Raw genomic sequence first — 21119 nt, 5'->3', positions numbered from 1 at the left:
CTTGCTTGCATGAAAGATAGCTTCATAGAGAGCTCCTATTCCTCCACCTTTCCAAATAGCTCTGCAGACCTTTATAAAAGTAGAGTTTGGGGGAGCTGATTCATTGAGCATTGTAGCACTACAACTGTCATCTAACCAAGTTTCATTTACAAACATGAAATCCAATTTTGCATCGTTCTAAGCCCAGTTTGTGGGAGAAGCAGTTTGTTGAACCTTAAGAATCAACTGAAACTCGTAAGTGTAATTGAATAATAGTGTCTTATTGACTCTAACGCAGTTTCGTTTCTTTGTTTGCGTCCGCTGATTCACGTGTTGTTAGTTTGCATTTGTTTTGCGTGGTATTGGGAGATATTGGAAGGCGAATCCAATGCCAGCTAAAGTATTTAAACAGTTGTTCGAAGCCCAGTTTGTGGGAGAAGCAGTTTGTTGCAGTTTAAGAAGCAACCGAAACTCGTAAGTGTAATTGATTAATGTGGTATTATCGAGTCTAACGCAGTTTCTTTCCTTTGTTTGCGTCCGCTGAGTCACGTGTTGTTAGTTTGCGTTTGTTTCGCATGTTATTGGGAGATATTGGAAGGTGTGTCCTGCTGTATTCAATTGCGTGATTTACCGGATATATAAGAGGGATTAACCACCCAAGCAGTCGCGTGCAGCCCTCATCGCGAAGACCGAAGAGAGTAAACACCATTGACTCTACCTGTGCGACTCCACTGAGCAAGGACACCGACAAGGCACTTGAGTATTACTGTTTGGCACTTCGACTATTGCACTTTATTTATTATCTTCTCTTTATTTGTCATGTATATTCCTTATTCCCTGTTTTTCACAATGTGTTTTCAAATCCCTACTGTCGTAACAACTCCTAAATCACCGGCAATCTTGTAAACAAGGCATATTTCATCACAGCTATTGTCAAACATTCTGGTCTTTCTCTTTGGGCACTTACTGAAACCTGGATCAAACCAGAGGACAATGCCACACCGGCTGCCCTCTCTAATAATTACACTTTCTCCCACAACCCACGCATATCAGGAAGGGGTGGAGGAACCGGTCTACTTATTCCTAACGACTGGAACTTCAACCAGCTGGCACCCTCATTTAACAACACCGCCTTTGAGTCTCATGCTGTCACTGTCATCCACCCTGTTAAAACACATGTTGTAGTTATCTATCGTCCCCCAGGGCACCTTGGACTTTTCTTGGAGGAGTTGGATGCTCTCCCTCCCGCTTATCCTCTGCAGTCTCTGCCACTCTACCTCCCCCTAAACAGCTCTCTCTACTTGATGCTAACACCGCCACCCACACCCTTTGCTCCACACTTACCTCCTGCTTAGCCCTCTTACATCTAGGCCATCTCGTGCATCTCCTTCTGCCCCCTGGTTATCTGATGTTCTCCGTGAGCATCCTGCCACTCTCAGGTCTGCTGAGAGAAAGTGGCGCAAACCAAAAGAACCTACTGACCTCTCTTTCCATCAGTCTTTTCTCTCTTCCTTTTCTGCGGATGTCTCCTCTGCGAAAACCCATAACTAACATGCTGACATCAACAACTCTCCTGACCCTCGTACTCTCTTTTCTGCTCTTCTTTGCCCGCCTACCCCCTCACCTCCATCGGACTTAACAGGGGACAATTTTGCGTCATTCTCTGTAAAGAAAACAGCAATCAATTCTCTGCTCCACCGCCTCTTGACCACGGCGAATCCCCAGACACATGCTTGCTCCCCTCGTTCTCTTCTCCTATCTGAAGAGGACATTTCCAAGGTCATTTCTTATGCTTTTGTTGTCCTTGTGCTGTACCAATTGCTTCCATTGCTTACCCCACCTGTAAGTCGCTTTGGATAAAATCGTCTGCTAAATGACTTAATGTAAAAAATGTAAATGCATTCTCTAAAAAGGATTTGTTTTTAAGTGAGCGAATGTTTAAAAGTGCTAACTTAACTGTAAATATTTTTGCCCCCTCTCAATCTCAGTGTGACATCTAATAGAAAGTAGATTAGACTTGGGAGGGTCTTAGCTTTTCTATCAGATACCAGGATAAATATAGAAAAAGATAGAGGAACATTGGGCTCCCACTTGTTCTGTAAACATTTGTGATTGTTGCCGTCATCATAACAGGGACCAAACCATTTTAGTTAGCAGTCTTGTTTTGTTCACCTACAGCAGATGGGGGTTGGCGTGATCCTTGGCGTGACGGCAGAGGCCGGAGAGCTCTCTCAGATGGAATAGGAGGACAAGCTGGGCCCAGACGGTTCGGTGGTTATGTGGATTGTCATTTAGTAGTTGATACTTTGGAACTCGCGATAATGAATGGGAGAGCTTTGTTCCAGCACATAAGGGTTCCATTTTCTTTGAGAAGCTCAAAAGAGGCGATGTTGGAGAGAGGGAGAGAGTGTGTAGTGAGAGGGGCTGTGACTCTGGGGTTTCGGGAGGCTAAAGTATGTTATGCATATGGTTGTTGTGGCTCTGTGGTGATATCCAAATGTCCATCTAAGCACTGGTGTGAAGTCCATTGGTCATTGAGATCAGGTGTTTGTGTGCCATTCAGTGTATTGACAAACTCTGTTGATGGATGATGGAGGGAGAAGAGGATATTGTCATTTAGCACTTTTGCGCCAAGTTTGTTGGGTGGAGGCCATTTGTTGTGAAAAAATGTTTTTGACTCCAGAAGATATTGAAATGTCAGTCCTCTCATGTTGCAGGTTTCTCGCAGCCATGTATTTAGAATGAGTAGCCGTGAAAACATGAAACTCATGACAGTCTGATGTTATGAGCACTTTTAGGTCTTGCACCCTGTTTATGCCATCTGTTTGTGTTCTCAGTTCAATTTATTTGCATCTGTCCTGGAGATATCTGTTGATCTGTATATTTAAAGGACTCACTGGCTATATGCTGAGAGGGTTCGGAAGGGATGGCAGTATGGCAAGTAACTTTGTTTTGAGAACAGCAATCTTTTGTAGAAGTTTGTGGCAGTTTGAGCAGCAGGTGGATGTTGAACCAAAAGAAGGCATTTTCTGGCCTGTTTGAATATGGGCAGCTGTGTTGTCCTGTTATAGGAATGTCAACTGTCAGCAGTAGGCTGATTGACTGCTATCCCAAAAGGTTCTCCTGGTTGCTGAGTATTCCAAAAGTTTTTAAGTAGTTCCATAAATCTTTAGTTTCAATGCCTAATTGTTTAGTCTGAGCACTGTGCTGAACTGCTGGTGTTTAAGTAAGATAATTGTAGTGAAGTAGGTGGGGCGGGACCGGTGAGTTATTGTTAATAAACTCGCGATCCTCCCACACTACGGAACGCCTCCAAAACTGCTGCTTGACTAGCGAAAGAGTGCGAGCAGCACCGGGGTGGCAAGCTAGAACGGAGGAGTGCCCCCACTGGAGGACGCTGGCATGGCATGGAACAAATGGTCGGTGGGTTCAGGAGGGTTTCCTGAAAGAATCTTTCGTAGGAGTTACAGCACACCCTAACCCACACATGCCAGCCAGTTTCATGATCACAAACACTACCTTTGACTACTCGGTGGAGAAGCAGGAGGGCTGCAACAAAAAAAGTCATGGAGCATTGTGACAAAATGGAGAGTGAATAAGGAGGAACTGGATCTCCTTAGTGTGGTTAATAGAGGTGGTTAGCAACACGAGTCTGGTAATGGAAGTGATCTCAGTGAGGGGGTACCACAGAGTAATCTGGCGGAGACGGCTTCAGTTAGAGGCACGATAGGAATATTCCAGCACCTATCCAGTTTGATGTGCATGAAATACCTCTCCGCCCAAGAGTCAATGAGACGTCCCTCTGGCTGTTGGCAGCGGCCCGTAGTTCTCCCCCGCATCATTCGCTTGCCGGTGTTGAGACCGGAGCCCCATGTGGAAGTTGACCTGGATAGTGAGATCAACCAAGCCATCGAGTGTAGCGGGGAGTTCCAGCGAATAAAATCTCAACCTTAATGTGCACTGCCAACTCATGGAGGAAATGGTCCCACTGAGCCTTATCATTCCAGCCACTAGAGGAGGCGAGTGTGCGGCACTCAATGGCGTATTCCGACACCGAACCTGGGACCCTAGTGAAGCAGCGACAGTGCTCGAGCCGCCTGGTTACCCAGAGACGACCGGTCGAAAACCTTGCGTTGCTTCTGAAAGAAGCTTTTCTAGGAGTTAAAGCACACCCTAACCCACACATGCCAGCCAGGTTTATGATCCCAAACTCTTCCTTGGACTGCTCGGTGAAGAAGCAGGAGGGCTGCAGCGAAAAAGTCATGGAGCATCGTGTCAAAATGGATCGGCAGAAGGTGGCCTAACCCACGTATGGAGTCAGAGGATTGAGGCGAGGTTCCGCACGGCATGCCACCAACGCCTCTCCCACGGCTGGAGTCGGAGGATTGAGGCGACGTTCTGCACGTGTATCGCTGGAGTCGGAGGATTGAGGCGACGTTCTGCACGTGTGTCGCCAATGGCGTCAGGGGTTAGGCATTAGGATTCCGGAAAAAGACGACCCGACAGCGAAAACTACAAACCATTATTACAAGCTTTCCATAGTGCATCCAGCAACGGTACTGGACACTGTATTAAAAACTGTTCTTTCATGTTCTTGCTCATTAATTGTTTTTTGTTCATTTTTACTCAAAAGAACTTACCCAAACATCAGACATTACTATAAAATGAGTTGAAGAAATATATAATTTTATGTATTGGGAGGTTTGATGTTTGGGAGAATATAAATGTTACTCACATTTCAATTCCTTGAAGTCAATTTGTTCCCTGTTTTCTATATTTCTACTGAACTGTGTGTCCTGTATGGTGAGACATTGTTAAGGACCTATGAAATAGGACTCAAGGGTAGAATGAGTTACAAGGATTTGTCAACAAACAAATTGACAGAGAAACAAAGACGCAGGGGTAGGAGATGGGATGAAGATAGTCACAACAATAGGCAACCACAAAGCACAATAACAAGCAAGCCCTGGATGATGGTACTTTGTAGAGCTACAATGATATGGAAGTGCAAGACTGGAGGAAAACTGCAAGGACCAGGCAGGAAAACTCGGCACAAGAGAATAGCCTATCTGGGAACAATAAGGCAATGAAACAAGTCTAGCTTCTTGGCTGAGTGAGGAAGCACCCAGGAGATCTACACTTAAATTACACTGAAATAACTGGTAAAAGTTACCGCTAGGGACATACTTTGCCAAGATAAGGAAAAAACAAATGCTTAAATAAACCAAGAACTCTAGGAATAAAGCAGAGAAAGCTAGAGGAAAACTACGAGGCAAGGATAGTCTGGAACAGAAGTACAATCAAATCAGGCTTGCATTTTCACTGCCAACAGTACTATTATTTGTTGGGCGGGTGTATATTGGAAAGTTGCAATTTGTGTCATTTAAGAATGGCTCCTGTAGAATGCACAAGTGACTTTTCTCTGTCAACTACCAGTGGTGTGGTATGTTTGGCTGTTTTGGTGCCAATCACTACCTCATGGACACAGGTTTCAGTGACAAAACTGATCGTATATGAATGAATTGTCATTTGCAAAATTTTATTAACGCGTTTATGATTGTCTTTTAAAAAATAAAAAATAAATTAATACTAATTATAATCATTTAATTTTGTGTAGCAGTGAAAATGACTTGTCATGTCAACAACCCATATAAACACAAATTGCTAAACCGGTGGGGAACACAATCTACCTAACATTTACATTTCGTATTCGACTAAATTTACAAATTAAGTTCCCCGCATGAATGAAGAAAGGCAAGGCCCCCGGACACTGAGTGCGCTCTATCCTCTAAAAACTTTTCTTAGGTGTACGCGCATAAGGTAAGACTTAAATTTTTTGGGAATTTGATCATAATATGAAACCCTAGACATATGATTGCTTGCTGATGTTTCACGTGTACTTTTCCCTGTACTCTATATAACGGGCGGCCTGTAAAGAAATAAATGAGGTTGTGCTTGATCGATCCACATTTCTGTGTCAGTGTCTCTTGCTCCCAGAACTGCAGAGAACATTCTCTCACAACAACATCCAAACTATTATGATTTGATTTGAAGGGTGACCCAAACACAGAAAGAAACTTAGAGTTCAACAGGAACCTGAAGTTTAACCACTGCCAAAAATGAATAGTAGAGCTGTGAATCTTGACTTGTCTCATGTTAAGATACACCTCGTCCTCAAATTTTAATGCATTATTAATAATAGAAACTTTTTTGTTTGAATCTTATTATTTACAAGCTCCATACAGGGCCTTAGAGAGAGATATATATACACCGACTTTTGACTATGGAGCTAGGGAACTGTTTGCAACACAGAAAGCTTTAGAGTTAGTGAATTGTTTTGGGAACAAAATGGTCTGTTTCTTGAAGATTCCTTACAACTCTGCCTTTTCTGCAAGGTCAAGGAGATGCCCCTCTTCAAACTGAACCACACCCCCAATCTGCATCAGTTCCAGAAGTACCTGGGACAATTAATATAACAGCCACGTGTGAAGTTTAACAGCATAACTTAATCAAAACAGTTTGAGAATGTGTGTTGTGTTCATACCTGCTGTCTTTCTGTATGTCTAGAGTCATAATCCGGACTACATAAAAACTCAAGAACCTAAACAAGACAATGAGTAGCAGACAACAGATACATGTATTATTATATTTTTTTTATTAAAATGGTAATTTAATACTGTTATACAAGACAAATTCTTAAAGGAGTTCTTTCATCATTTGCTCTGCCTCACACCATCCTGGGTTTATCATTTCTTCACTTGACTGATCCCATAATTATATTACTGTAAATGTTATGCCAGCTCTACTTCTTTTAAGGACAGTGGGCCTCATTCATGAAACATTTGTAAATATATGGGTAAATTGAGAGTAATGTAAAGTGCGAGAAAAACAGATCTACCTTTCCTCCCGATTCACAAATACTTTGTAAACGTCAGATCTCATAGTAAAATGTATGTACGTTAATGAATTCCAATCATTCGTAAACATGCATGCTCAATCACAATTAGCATAATCCCAGCCAATGAATTACAGCTACGCAATTTACGTATATAGGAATGCTGTAATCCTCTGGACTTCATTCTCTGGTTTGGCAACATTATATTAAATGAATACATAAGAGAGTTATGGGTTTTTGGGCTTATAAAATATGCAGTAGCTTGCAGGGAGAATCGGACAAGCAACCCAGTTTCTTTACATCATTCAATGCATAACACTGTCTGCTCTCAGCTGCTCTTTGGACTTCATGTGGTGCGGCGCAGATAGATCTGTTTCTAACATGACAGCATAGCGAGAGCTATTTGAAACAATACAGAGCCATCTACTCTCTATTCACTCTAGAGGTACTGTGGTGTCTCTCGCCGGTTGTTCTGCTAGGCGTCGCAGGAGGTCAAACGACATATCTAAACTTGTCAAACAACAGAAGCCATGAATGTTTCGCTGGTCTCTTCACGTAATCATCTGTGCTCTTTTAATCTGAGGGAAATATCAAACTAAAAAGATGAAATACTCTAAGGCACTCGTATAGTAAAGATAAAAAGCATTTAACATAAAAATGTTGAAAGTGTGGATCTACGCATTTTCGCTACACATCCTTAATCAAGCCTAAACACGTGTAGTCCCACCTCCTTTCCCCTACCTACAAATTTATCTTGATCAGAGATTATACTGCATGCCCTCCTGCTTTGTTGCAATTATTTTTTGGAAAATAACTTCTGTCTATGACAGCGCATCAATTTCATCTCAGTAGTGCCCTTGTTGTAAAAAAAAAAAGAACTTCGGAAAATGTAAACCATGCTTGTCCAAAATTGGTCTAGAATAATTTCTGATTTCAGTTTTTCAACACTGCACAAACACATCATTTGTAACTGGAAAACGTTAAACAAATATCTTTAAGGTTTAATTAAATATTTAAGATCTAATAAAATGGAATAAAAATTAAACAGGAAGTGAAAGAGAAAAGTGACCTATTTGACAGGTATGGTGACCCATACCCGAAATCTGACCTCTGCTTTTAACCCATCCAGTGACCTTTTAACCTATCAGTGCAGTAGGGGTATGGTGCGTTGCTCAAGGGCACCTCAATCATTACCTGCCGGCCCTGTGTATCGAGCCGGCAACCTCCTGGTCACGAGTCCGACTCTATAACCATTAGGCCACGGTTTTTTCTCCATGGGAATTGAGATCACAATTCTCTTCCACGATTATCGTCTTTTAACCAAAACATGTTTTGCCCTCGAGTAAAAAAACACAGTACATACTTTAAAAATAAATAGCTGGGTTTTATTTAAAAAGGATAAACTTGATTGTGTAATAGTTTAACTTTTTTATATTTTTATCTAGTTTATAAATAAAAGTAATTAAATAAAAAGACAGGGATTCAAATCTAGGAACATAAAATACAATTCTCAATGTCAATTTAAGAATCAGTGTTAAAATGGGTTCCATTCCGTGTCACACCATACACGAGGGTATCTGCAGGTTTCTGAGAGTTAGATTTAAGACGCGCAGTGCATTCAGATTGAGCAGCATTTACCACAGATCACAGAGCCGTGCTCCACAATCGGGATACCCAAATCTATTTAATAGCGATTTGAATGGGAATTGCGATTTATCGTGCACCCCTACAGTCTACATGTATAATAAGGTTTTTGATGACGTTTTTTGAAGATATTTTGCTCATTGATGTAATTAATATAACGTTATGTGGACATTAGGACACGCTTTCCTCTAGCTCAGTGGTAAGAGCATTGCGTTACCAATGCAAGGTTGTGGGTTCGATCCCAGGGGATTGCAAATAACTATGCAAAATGTATAGGATAAAGCAATGTAAGTCACTTTTGATAAAAGCGTCTGCCAAATTCCTAAATGTAAATGTGCTGCCAACGTTCTCCCTACGTGTGGCTCGAGTGAAACGGGCTATTAACGTCACAGTCTAGCTTTAGTTATCCCTCGGCTGAGTGTGAACCAGAGGCTCGTTTTTCCGTCAAATGACGGCGACTTAAGCTTCCGCACAGAGGAGATAGAATCCTATTGGATCAAAACGAAAATTGCTGCGCTCATCAAAGGAACTTTGCTGGAAAACAAGCCTCAGGTTCACGCGCTGCTGATGGATAACGGAGATAGACATTAAACTTAATAGCGCTCTCGATATTTCTCTAAAACAAACGCATCGATTCGCTTCAGAAGACCTGTATTAAGACCACAAAGCTGTGTTGAGCAGTTCTTTGATCAATGAGTGCACTTTTTAAAGCGTCAAAAAATTGCCCCATTCACTCCCATTTTACTGTTTGGAAGAAAAAATATGTGTGGTATTATTCTTCAAGCAGAAAGTCATATTCAGTCAGGATGCCTTGAGGGTGAGTAAAACTTTTTTTGTAAAACATTTTGTTTTGCCTATGAAATATCGCTTTAAGATTACAGTGATTGTCAACAAGTAGGGTCGACTTAATCTGAGTCACTCGCTACTCAGACTAAACACCATTGGGCGGAGTCATCGATGAAATGATATTAAGACTCCTTATATGTCAAAGGGAAATTTGATTCCTTATGTCAGAACCCCTTTACTTTTATGGGTCAGTTATTCCTTTAATCACTAATGTTTACAGACCAGTTGTAAACATAATGTACCCCAAGACAGCGTAAAATAATGCACTACAGTATATAATAAGCGATAACCAGCATAACCCTTTCAATGTGGTAGATATATTTTACATAAGCTGTACAAATATTACACCTTTTAAAACATGTCTTCCTGTTACCTGTTACAATTATAGCTCATAATTCATAAAAGAAAAGTATGAAACAGACGAAAATTTACTTAAACAAATAGAAAGACAAGTCACCTGGTCAAACAGCTTTCGGTTAACAAAGAGGGTGTTATCAGGCTTGGCAAGCTGGCGTGCCAGGAAAGTAAAAAGACAGCCAACCTGCGATGGGGTGAAGTCAGAATTGTCCAACATGACCTGAGAAGAGCACAAACACAAAATGTTCTGTTATATATATATATATATATATTTATATTTATATTTATATATATATATATATATATATATATATATATACATTTTGTTTAAATTAACATTTTTTATCATGCTCTTTAATTTCCTTCCAGCAATAGCAAATATTTCAGACCCGGCAAAGCTTAGTATTTAGTGGGTTTTGAAGCAAAATTATTTGAGTAACGTTAACTATGTTTGGAGAGCATTCATTTAACATCATAATCTAATTTCTAACATAGGTTGCTTTTGGAGGGTTTGCATGTATACAGGTATATACTGTATACACACACACAACATGTTTTACAAAACTTTTATTACATACTGTTAATAACTAAAAGTGAAATCCAACAGTATACCTGCTCTAGTGTCCTTTATCAAGAGAAAAGTAGGTGAGAAAATAAATCTATATGCATAAAACCATACATTTTTAGTGTCATGAAGTCCCCCTGCTTCTGCAGCATTTCTTCACACTTCCAATTTGAAAAGAGTTTCAAAAGAGTATGAAAAGGAGTAAAGCGCAAAAAGAAAAGAAAAAAAAGAAAAAGCTCATATTTGCACACGAGCAGAGTAAACGCACAGTTGAGATGGATCAAAGCAGTAACTACATAGTTTCTGAGAGCTGTCCTGCTGTCCACGGAGTAGAATCATGATGTGTGCTGTGCCACTTCAAGAACACTTATCACCTTTGTAAAGACAGGGATTTATACAGCATTTTTTTTTAAATGAGGCGATCAGAAAACCCAGATCCCACCAGAACCAATGTCTCAAATGGCAGAATGTGACGAAACAGCCAAATGCGATAATGATGGCTGAAGGGGGAGCCCATGCACAGAAGGCGAACGCAAATTACCAAGGGGGACTACCATCAAAATGAGGAACAATTAAAAAGTGTGATGCAAACCATGGTTTAAAGGCTACAGTGTACCAACCACCTGCCACCAGACTTGTTGACAGATGATATAAACAGTCCCCCTATAGACAGAGCGCCAATCACTAGATAAAACCTTGATTACTAGGGTACCTGGGGTGGTTGCTAGGGTTGGCTATGCGGCTGCTAGGGTGTTTCTGTGTGGTTGATGGGGTGTTGTAATGCGCTTGCTAGTGTACCTCGGCTGGCTGCTAGGAAAGCTTGCACTTGCACTTTGTCTTAATATTAGTGTATTTTATTATCGTTACTTATCATTGTCGTTGCTTACTTATCCTGATATCTCAATAACCCTGTTCTTGTTATTTACTTGAAGATTTTAAACCAAAATTGAACTTAACCCTGTTAGCACAGAATTAGCGTGTTTGCTTGCTTTCTTTTTATACTGTGGAATATCATCTTGCCTCTAGTTTGTGATATGTGCTAACTGTTTCTCTTTCTATGCGTATATACTACGATTCATCAAGCAACCTTGGTAATGTCAGAATTGCTCTTCAAACCCAATGAGTTATGGCCTCTATTCCTATTGTTGACACTTGAATCTCATGTTATATGTCTAGCTTAGCCTTCTCTGTCAGCTGTGATGGTTTTATATGCGATAAATGCGGGAAATAGTTAGGCTGAGAGAGAAGATCTTAGAATTAGTGTCCCTCATCCAACCTTTATCTGAGGACAGTATGAGTGTAAGGCCCGTAGATAACACTTTGGATGTGAACAACGTTATCGCAAACAGCTAAATTCCGGTTGAAAATCCCCTGCAGCTGGGAAACTTTGTTACTGTGAGACGGCGTAGTCCCAGGACAAAACATCACTTAACTGTTCCGATTACAGTCTCAAACAGGTTTGCCCTGGTCAGTGACGCACCGAATGAGAAACCTGCTGAGAGTGCACTGATCAAGTCAAATTTAAATGTCGTGGTTAAGGATAATCGTAAATTCATTAAGATTGTTATTCACATCGGCACAAATGATGTTCAACACCGTCAATCGGAGATCACCAAAGATAAAAGTAAAGAGGTGTGTGAGCTCACATCTAAAACCAGATGATTATATTAATTTGAATGAGTCTGTCCCCCAAGATTATTATTATAAAAAAGAGCCTCGTCTACAAGGCAGAGGGGGAGGTATCGCAGCACTTCACAATAACTCTTTTAGCATTTCAAAGAAGTCTAACTCTAATTATAATTATTTTCAAGTCATGGTACTTCATGTATTAACACCTCAAGGGCAACACACATATTTTATTAAAGAATAAGGTGGATTCTTATTAGAACTAGAACTGGCCGCATAAAGAGTCATTGTCGTTGGTGACGTTAACATCCATGTAGATAACGATACAGATGTTTTAGGAATGGCTTTCAAAGACACTCCTAACTCCATGGGTGTTAGTCAATATGTGTCAGGACCCACTCACCTTCGTAATTGTACTTTAGATATTATACTGTCCTACGGTATAAATGTGAATGACGTTAAAAGCCTTCAGCAGAGTGAAGACATTTCGGACATTATCTGGTATTATGTTTGCTTCACTGGCCTATGATTGCAAATCAAACTCCTTGTTACAAATATGGTAGAACAATAACTTCAACTACCAGAGATGCATTTCTGTATAATCTGCCTGAATTTTCTCTCTGGTATGAGAAATAAGGTTGAAGATCTTGACACTACCATTTAAATTTTTAACCCCACCTTCTCGGACCCGCTAGACACAGTTGCTCCTCTGTGCTTAAAGAAGATACAAAATGGCAGCCCAACACCGTGGTACAGCACTAAAAATGTACTTAAGTAAAAGTACACTGTTTTTAAATTTCCTGAAAAAAAACTACTCAATTATAGTAATTTGAGTACTTGTAATTTGTTACTTTACTACTGATGTGCCTTGCACGAAGGCTCATGAGATGAGGACTTGACAGTTGAACAAGTTCACCACTGATCGCAATTCATTTTTCAACTAGTTCATTGGCTTTATCCACACTAACAAGAAAATCACTGTAGAACTATTCGTTCTAGATGCAGATAACACTCTCCTGACCCACTAAATGCCCTGGCAACAATTCCCCACACCCACCGCCGACACCGCTTTAACTGCATGCCATTGCGTGACTTAACTTATAACCTGTTGACGTGGGACCAACCTGTTCCTCAAGGGACAGCACAGGGCCCAAACAAGCAAAACACCAAAAGCACTAAAAAACTCAAGACCGAAAAGCAGTGGAGAAAAAGATCAACAGCCCAGCAGTCCACGCGCACTCACAATACTCCCGGTGTGTGAACGACTGCGTGTGAGCTGACGGAGTAAAAGAGACGTTTCTGTTACCTTCAGCAAAATGTCAACAATCCTCTGTTGATACTCCAAAGCCTTTTTGTCATTCTTGAAGTCCTCAAATGTCTGAAGAGTGAAGAAATATTAACGAACAATTAACATTAGATCCAATTTATTGTTAAATAAATTGCTCATTTCGGAATGTAAATGACAAAATGTAATGAAAACACAAATCTACAGAACAATAAGTGTTGATTTATGGGTTTCCTGATACACACCAGTGCCAAGACGTTTAGGAACTCTTGAGTGTCAAAATGGAGGAGAGTTCGGATGAATGGATATACTTCCTCTTCCTGTGCAGCCTCCACAGAATGCAAACGGATCAGAAATTCAAACACCTACAACATAAACATATGCACTTTACTAGTAACTCTACTTATGTATTTACATATGACAGTAAACCAAAATAATAATTATACAATGGCAGTTACCACCACAGCAGTCCTGTCAATGTGCATTTGCTACCCTTTACCTACACCCTGGCAGTATAATTATTAGCGTTCCTACTATTAGCGTTTTTTTTCTGAGATCAACATCCAGGACCTTTTTTCAGTCTTAATAAGATATTGTATGTACAGCTGGAGGCATAGCCAAATTGTTGGATCTTTGTCCTGGTCTATTGATACCAACAAATGACCACAGTCAGCCCTGGCTCCAGTGGGCCTGGATTTAGATTGGTTCTCCCACGAAAGTGTTGATAACCTCTCGGACCTCAGCAGGACATATGCTACTCCTACTGGCATAAAACAGGTTTCAAGTGGCCCTAACAGATCATTGAGACCTGTGGTTGACCCATAGAAACATCTGTGACAAAAAAACACACCAAAACTGTCCTTTATGCAAATATATTTAAATATCCCTGTTGTATGTTGGTGCGCTTGCCAATTTTAAATGATCTAGTACTGACCAGTAAATAAGCAAGTTTGATTCAGGCTTTGTTTGTTTCCACACATTGGGATGATTTACAATTTTACAGTTCATATAATGTTTACTATGTAACTACTCCTTTTCTAATATCCTGTTTAATGATATAGGTTTCACTACAGTAATAAAATTTCAATCTCCTCATTATAATCAGAGTTATATTTTGCAAATGTCTAGGAGGCCATAAAGTAGCAAATGAACTGTTAAGTTGGGCAAATTAACCTTCCCCTGCTCAATGTCAATTGGTCATTTCAAACTCATGAATGCCTCTTTATGAAATTAGATTTCGACCGGGAACATCTCGCATCTCCCTTCTGTATCTTCCTACACCAAAAACTTGTTCATGGCATCTCTTTGGAGACTGTTTCTTTTTCTAAAAAAGAACAAGCGATATGTTAATTCCCCCACCTGATCCCGACTAAAATATGACATTTCAGTGAATTTGTGCTTAAAACAAGCAAATAAAACTGCAATTCGCAACATTTCAGATTTGCAGGGTGTATGTCAAAATTTGACCACAACTTATGCAACTTTGTTTATAGCCCAGTCCTCTGCCCATGCAGTGGTAAAGAGCTCAGTGAGGCATCCAAGGTTATTTTAGTTTAGTTTAGTTTTAAACTTTGGACATATTTCTGCTAGCCTAAATATTATTAGAAAAACACTAAAATGCATTAACATTTAAATAATGAACAAAAACTAAAATAACACTAAACAAAAAATTCATTCATCTTATATAGCAACAAAAATAAACAAAATCATATAACAAAATTGCTAAAAATGAATCTAAAATTAACATAAAAAAGGCTTTAATTTAAAATATTAGTAAAACTAAAAGCAAAATATATAATATAATATAATATACAGTTGAAAGAAAAAGTATGTGAACCCTTTGGGCTTACTTGGATTTCTTCATAAATTGGTCATAAAATGTGTTCTGATCTTCATCTAAGTCACAACAATAGAGAAACACAGTCTGCTTAAACTAATACCGCACAAACATTATTCGTTTTCATGTTTATATTGAACACAACATGTAAACATTCATAGTGCAGGGTGGAAAAAGTATGTGAAACCCTAGGCTAATGACTTCTCCAAGAGCTAATTGGAGCCAGGAGTCAGCCAACCTGGGGTCCAATCAATGTGATAAGATTGGATGTGTTGATTAAAGCTGGCCTGTCCAATAAAAAACACACACCAGTTTTGAGTTTGCTGTTCTGAAGAAGCGTTGTCTGATGTGTGAACCATGCCTCGCACAAAAGAGCCCTCAGAAGACCTACGATCAAGAATTGTTGATTTACATAAAGCTGGAAAGGGCTACAAAAGTATATCTAAAAGCTTTGATGTCCATGTGTCCACGGTAAGACAGATTGTCTACAAATGGAGAAAGTTCAGCACTGTTGCTACACTCCCTAGGCGTGGTCATCCTGTAAAGATGACTGCAAGAGCACAGCGCAGAATGCTCACTGAGGTGAAGAAGAGTCCTAGAGTGTCAGCTAAACACTTACAGAAATCTCTGGCACATGCTAACATTTTTGTTGACAAATCTACAATAAGGAAAACATTAAACAAGAATGGACTTCATGGGAGGACACCACGGAGGAAGCCACTGCTGTCCAAAAAAAACATTTCAGCACGTTTGCAGTTTGCAAAAGAGCACCTGGATTTTCCACAGCACTACTGGCAAAACATTCTGTGGAGAGATGAAACCAAAATTTAGTTGTTTGGAAAGAACACACAACACTATGTGTGGAGAACAAAAGGCACAGCACACCAACATCAAAACCTCATCCCAACTGTGAAATATGGCGGAGGGGGCATAATGGTTTGGGGCTGCTTTGCTGCCTCAGGCCCTGGACGGATTACTGTCATCGATGGAAAAATGAATTCCAAAGTTTATAAAGACATTTTGCAGGAAAACTTAAGACCATCTGTCCGCCAACTGAAGCATAACAGAGGATGGACGATGCAACAGGACAACGACCCAAAGCATAGAAGTAAATCAACAACAGAATGGCTTCAACAGAAGAAAATACGCCTTCTGGAGTGGCCCAGTCAGAGTCCTGACCTCAACCCGATGAGATGCTGTGGCATGACCTCAAGAGAGCGATTCACACCAGACATCCCAAGAATATTGCTGAACTGTAACACTTTTGTAAAGAGGAATGGTCCAAAATTTCTCCTGACCGTTGTGCAGGTCTGATCTGCAACTATAGGAAACGTTAGGTTGAGGTTATTGCTGCCAAAGGAGGGTCGGCCAGTTATTAAACCCAAAGGTTCACATACTTTTTCCACCCTGCACTATGAATGTTTACATGCTGTGTTCAATAAAAACATGAAAACGTATAATGTTTGTGCGATATTAGTTTAAGCAGACTGTGTTTCTCTATTGTTGTGACTTAGATGAAGATCAGAACACATTTTATGACCAATTTATGAAGAAATCCAAGTAAGTTTATTGTTCCTGTTCAGTCCGTGTGTTATATTCCTCTGTTGTTGTTGTTTTACCCCCTCGTGGGATTTTGTGTCACGAAACGTATGAGCAGAACCCAGATGCAGGCAGACGAAGTTAAAGCAAATAATTTTATTTAAATAACAAAACAAAACCCACGATGGGGCAAAACAGATACTAGTACTCACAAACAGAAAACTCTCCACGAGGGGAAGAAATTAAACATGATAGCAAATAAAATAATAAGTCCAAAACACGAAATACTAGGACAGAACTCACGGGGGAGGAAAAGCACTCAGGGTAATCCAAATATAATCCGGAACATGGGGCAAGGCAAGAAAGACAAATACAATACAATGAACCGAAACAAGGTGTGAGGGGAAACAGTGGTATTAAATAGGGACATAATAACGAGGGGAGATTGCACAGGGACGGAGAAGGGCAGGTGACAAGACTAAACACTAATGGGAGACAGGTGACGGAGATAACACACTAAGGGAGCCTAACGGAGAAACAAGGGGGCGGAGCTTAACGGAACACAGGATGACACGCTGCGAATTATCCAAACATACCGCCACGTGTCTCCACATAAAACAAAACATACACACAAGACATGATACTGTAGCAACCCTGTCCCAAGGCACGAAATCCAAGAACCGAAAGGACAGGATCGTCACATTTTGCTTATTAAAAACTTAATTGTTTGTTTATTTGATCTTGTCTGCACGTGGGTTCTCTTTTCCCCACACCGACATGACATATTCAAACAACTAACCTGTTTTTTCACCTGGGGTACAAGATCTTCAGATATGTCCCCTAAAGGATAGGCTCGTCCTGCTAGACAGCAGCTAACAGAGGAGACAGAATGTGATAAAATATTTAGAGCTTAAAAAATCTAGCATCATTTATTGACCCCCAAGATATTCCAAACCTGCAAAAACAATTCTCCTGTACACAAAAGAATGAATGCCATTCGAAGAATGTGGGACACCAAAAAGTTCTGGGGCACTATGGGCTAGTTGCACAAGATGGTGCCAGTGTATATTTTAGACAAAAGTGTGGGCTTGCTTATTTCTGGTTGAATAATACTGTATGGCAGTGGTTTTCAAACTATTCCGTTGTAGGGCTCCTTTTGTTTAGAGTCCATCACTTTGCGGCCCCCAAATAAAGACTTAAATATACTCTTGCCCCCTCACTGCTTACCGTGGTGATGAGATTTATAGCAGATTATCTTCACTAAATGGCTGGTTGTCTGAGTGCTGCCTGCAGAATAATATAGATTTTATAAATAACTGGAAGAGTTTTGAGGGCAGACCTGACCTGTTGAAACGAGATGGTCTCCATCCCTCCTGGGACGGGGTTTCCCTCCTCTCTAGAAATTTTGCACACAGTCTTAATAATGCTAAAGGGTGACTACCTGGGGCCCAGGTCAGGAAGGAGATAGAATGGCTTAACCAACTGTCTGCGTGCCGTCTCACGTTACAGAATACACAAAATATACAACATGTAATAATCCCTTCTGACAAACAACATAAAATAGAGACTGTGTCTGTACCCCGGATTAGCAAAAATAAAATAATGCGTAAACCTCTTGAAAGTAATTTAATAAACGTTAAACAAATGAAACATGAACAAAATACAGATAATCAACGGTTACGACTCAGATTGCTTAATATAAGATCTCTCTCAAATAAAGCACTTTTTGTTAACGATATGATAACCGATCATAAAATAGACATGCTCTGTTTGACAGAAACATGGCTAAAGACAGATTATTATATTACTCTAAATTAATCCGTTCCCCAAGATTATTACTATAAACACGAGCCTCGTCTAAAAGGTAGAGGGAGAGGTGTCGCTGCACTTCACAATAATTATTTTATAACCTCTCAGTGTGTCAGGACCCACTCACATTCGTAACCATACTTTAGATTTAACTGTTTTATGGTATAAATGTGGACGATGTTAAAATCGCTCAGCAGAGTGAAGACATTTCGGATCATTATCTGATATTATGTTTGCTTCACTGGCCTACGGCTGCATATCAAACACCTTGTTACAAATATGGTAGAACGATTACTTCTACTACTTAAGATGCGTTTCTCGACAATCTGCCTGAATTGTCTCAAATATCTAGCATGAGTAAAAACAATGACGATCTTGAAATTACTATTGAAAATTTTAACTCTACCTTCTCAGAAACATTAGACACAGTTGCTCCTCTGCGTTTAAAAAAGATTAAAAATGGCAGCCCAACACCATGGTATAATGAACACACTCAGGCTATAAAGAAAGCGTCCCATAAAATGGAGCGGAACTTTAAGAAAACTAATTTAGAGGTATTTTGTATAGCATGGAAGGATAGTACTCGAAAATACAGGAATGCCATAAAAACATCTAGATCCGCCTACTTTTCATCACTTATAGAAGAAAACCATCACAACCCTAGGTTTTTATTTAACACCCTGGCTAAATTAGCAAAAAATAAGTAGTCAGCGACTTCAGATTCTGATTATCAGCATAACAGTGATGAATTTATGAACTGCTTCACTAGTAAAATCCAAGACATTAGAGAAAAAATTATAACAATGCAACCAGAAGTGAAACCCGCTGAACAAACTAATTACAGCACCCCTAAGGAGAAATTGCAATTATTTTAAACAGTAGATCACGATGAACTCTCCAAAATCATTAGATCATCCAAATCAACAACATGCGTGCTAGACCCTATACCTACAAAACTACTGAAAGAAATGCTCCCAGAAATTATAGAACCTCTTCTTAGTATTATTAACTCATCTCTGACATTAGGACATGTGCCTAAAGCATTTAAGGTGGCTGTTATAAGGCCCCTTGTAAAAAAAAAAAACTTGACCGAAGAAAACTAGGGAATTACAGGCCTATATCGAATTTACCTTTTATATCTAAAGTTCTTGAAAAAATAGTTTCAACTCAGTTATGCTCCTTCCTCCAAAGGAATGACATTAATGAAGAATTCCAGTCTGGATTTCGAGCATGTCACAGTACAGAGACTGCTTTGATCAGAGTTACAAAGGATCTGCTTTTAGCGTCTGACCGTGGCTGTATTTCGTATTGGTGCTGCTAGACCTTAGTGCTGCATTTGACACCAGCATACTCCTACACAGACTCGAAAAGTACGTCGGCATTAATGGAATAGCATTGAAATGGTTTAAGTATTATTTATCTGACCGTTTTCAATTTGCGGCAATAAACAATGATGTGTCCAGCAAATCGCAAGTCCAGTACGGTGTACCACAGGGCTCAGTCTTAAGGCCTCTGCTCTTCGCATTATACAGTTGAAAGAAAAAGTATGTGAACCCTTTGGGCTCACTTGGATTTCTTCATAAATTGGTCATAAAATGTGTTCTGATCTTCATCTAAGTCACAACAATAGAGAAACACAGTCTGCTTAAACTAATACCGCACAAACATTATACGTTTTCATGTTTTTATTGAACACAACATGTAAACATTCATAGTGCAGGGTGGAAAAAGTATGTGAAACCCTAGGCTAATGACTTCTCCAAGAGCTAATTGGAGCCAGGAGTCAGCCAACCTGGGGTCCAATCAATGTGATGAGATTGGATGTGTTGATTAAAGCTGGCCTGTCCAATAAAAAACACACACCAGTTTTGAGTTTGCTGTTCTGAAGAAGCGTTGTCTGATGTGAACCATGCCTCGCACAAAAGAGCCCTCAGAAGACCTACAATCAAGAATTGTTGACTTACATAAAGCTGGAAAGGGCTACAAAAGTATATCTAAAAGCCTTGATGTCCATGTGTCCACGGTAAGACAGATTGTCTACAAATGGAGAAAGTTCGGCACTGTTGCTACACTCCCTAGGCGTGGTCGTCCTGTAAAGATGACTGCAAGAGCACAGCGCAGAATGCTCAATGAGGTGAAGAAGAATCCTAGAGTGTCAGCTAAACACTTACAGAAATCTCTGGCACATGCTAACATTTTTGTTGACAAATCTACAATAAGGAAAACATTAAACAAGAATGGACTTCATGGGAGGACGCCACGGAGGAAGCCACTGCTGTACAAAAAAAAACATTGCAGCACGTTTGAAGTTTGCAAAAGAGCACCTGGATGTTCCACAGCACTACTGGCAAAACATTCTGTGGACAGATGAAACCAAAATTTAGTTGTTTGGAAAGAACACACAACGCAATGTGTGCAGAAAAAAAGGCACAGCACACCAACATCAAAACCTCATCCCAACTGTGAAATATGGTGGAGGGGGCATCATGGTTTGGGGCTGCTTTGCTGCCTCAGGCCCTGGACGGATTACTGTCATCGATGGAAAAATGAATTCCAAAGTTTATCAAGACATTTTGCAAGAAAACTTAAGACCATCTGTCCGCCAACTGAAGCTTAACAGAGGATGGATGATGCAACAGGACAACGACCCAAAGCATAGAAGTAAATCAAGAACAGAATGGCTTCAACAGAAGAACATACGCCTTCTGGAGTGGCCCAGTCAGAGTCCTGACCTCAA

At 40.1% G+C, this 21119-nt stretch overlaps 1 protein-coding gene across 1 annotated transcript in view; it reads right to left on the bottom strand.

The window, feature by feature from the left end:
* The window catches only part of vps8 (VPS8 subunit of CORVET complex), a 219927-nt gene that overhangs the window by 78209 nt on the left and 120599 nt on the right, over positions 1 to 21119 (bottom strand). Inside the window, exons 25-30 of the mRNA XM_056731464.1 lie at positions 17373 to 17445; positions 13443 to 13562; positions 13219 to 13290; positions 9822 to 9941; positions 6524 to 6580; positions 6355 to 6437 (exon numbers count right to left, since the gene is read on the bottom strand). Of these exons, the coding sequence (XP_056587442.1) occupies positions 6355 to 6437; positions 6524 to 6580; positions 9822 to 9941; positions 13219 to 13290; positions 13443 to 13562; positions 17373 to 17445 (525 nt within the window). The remainder of the gene's footprint in view (positions 1 to 6354; positions 6438 to 6523; positions 6581 to 9821; positions 9942 to 13218; positions 13291 to 13442; positions 13563 to 17372; positions 17446 to 21119) is intronic.

The sequence above is a fragment of the Triplophysa dalaica genome, chromosome 2, assembly GCF_015846415.1.
Source record: "Triplophysa dalaica isolate WHDGS20190420 chromosome 2, ASM1584641v1, whole genome shotgun sequence".
Taxonomy (NCBI): Eukaryota; Metazoa; Chordata; class Actinopteri; order Cypriniformes; family Nemacheilidae; genus Triplophysa; species Triplophysa dalaica.
This window is presented reverse-complemented; position numbering and strand designations above follow the sequence as displayed.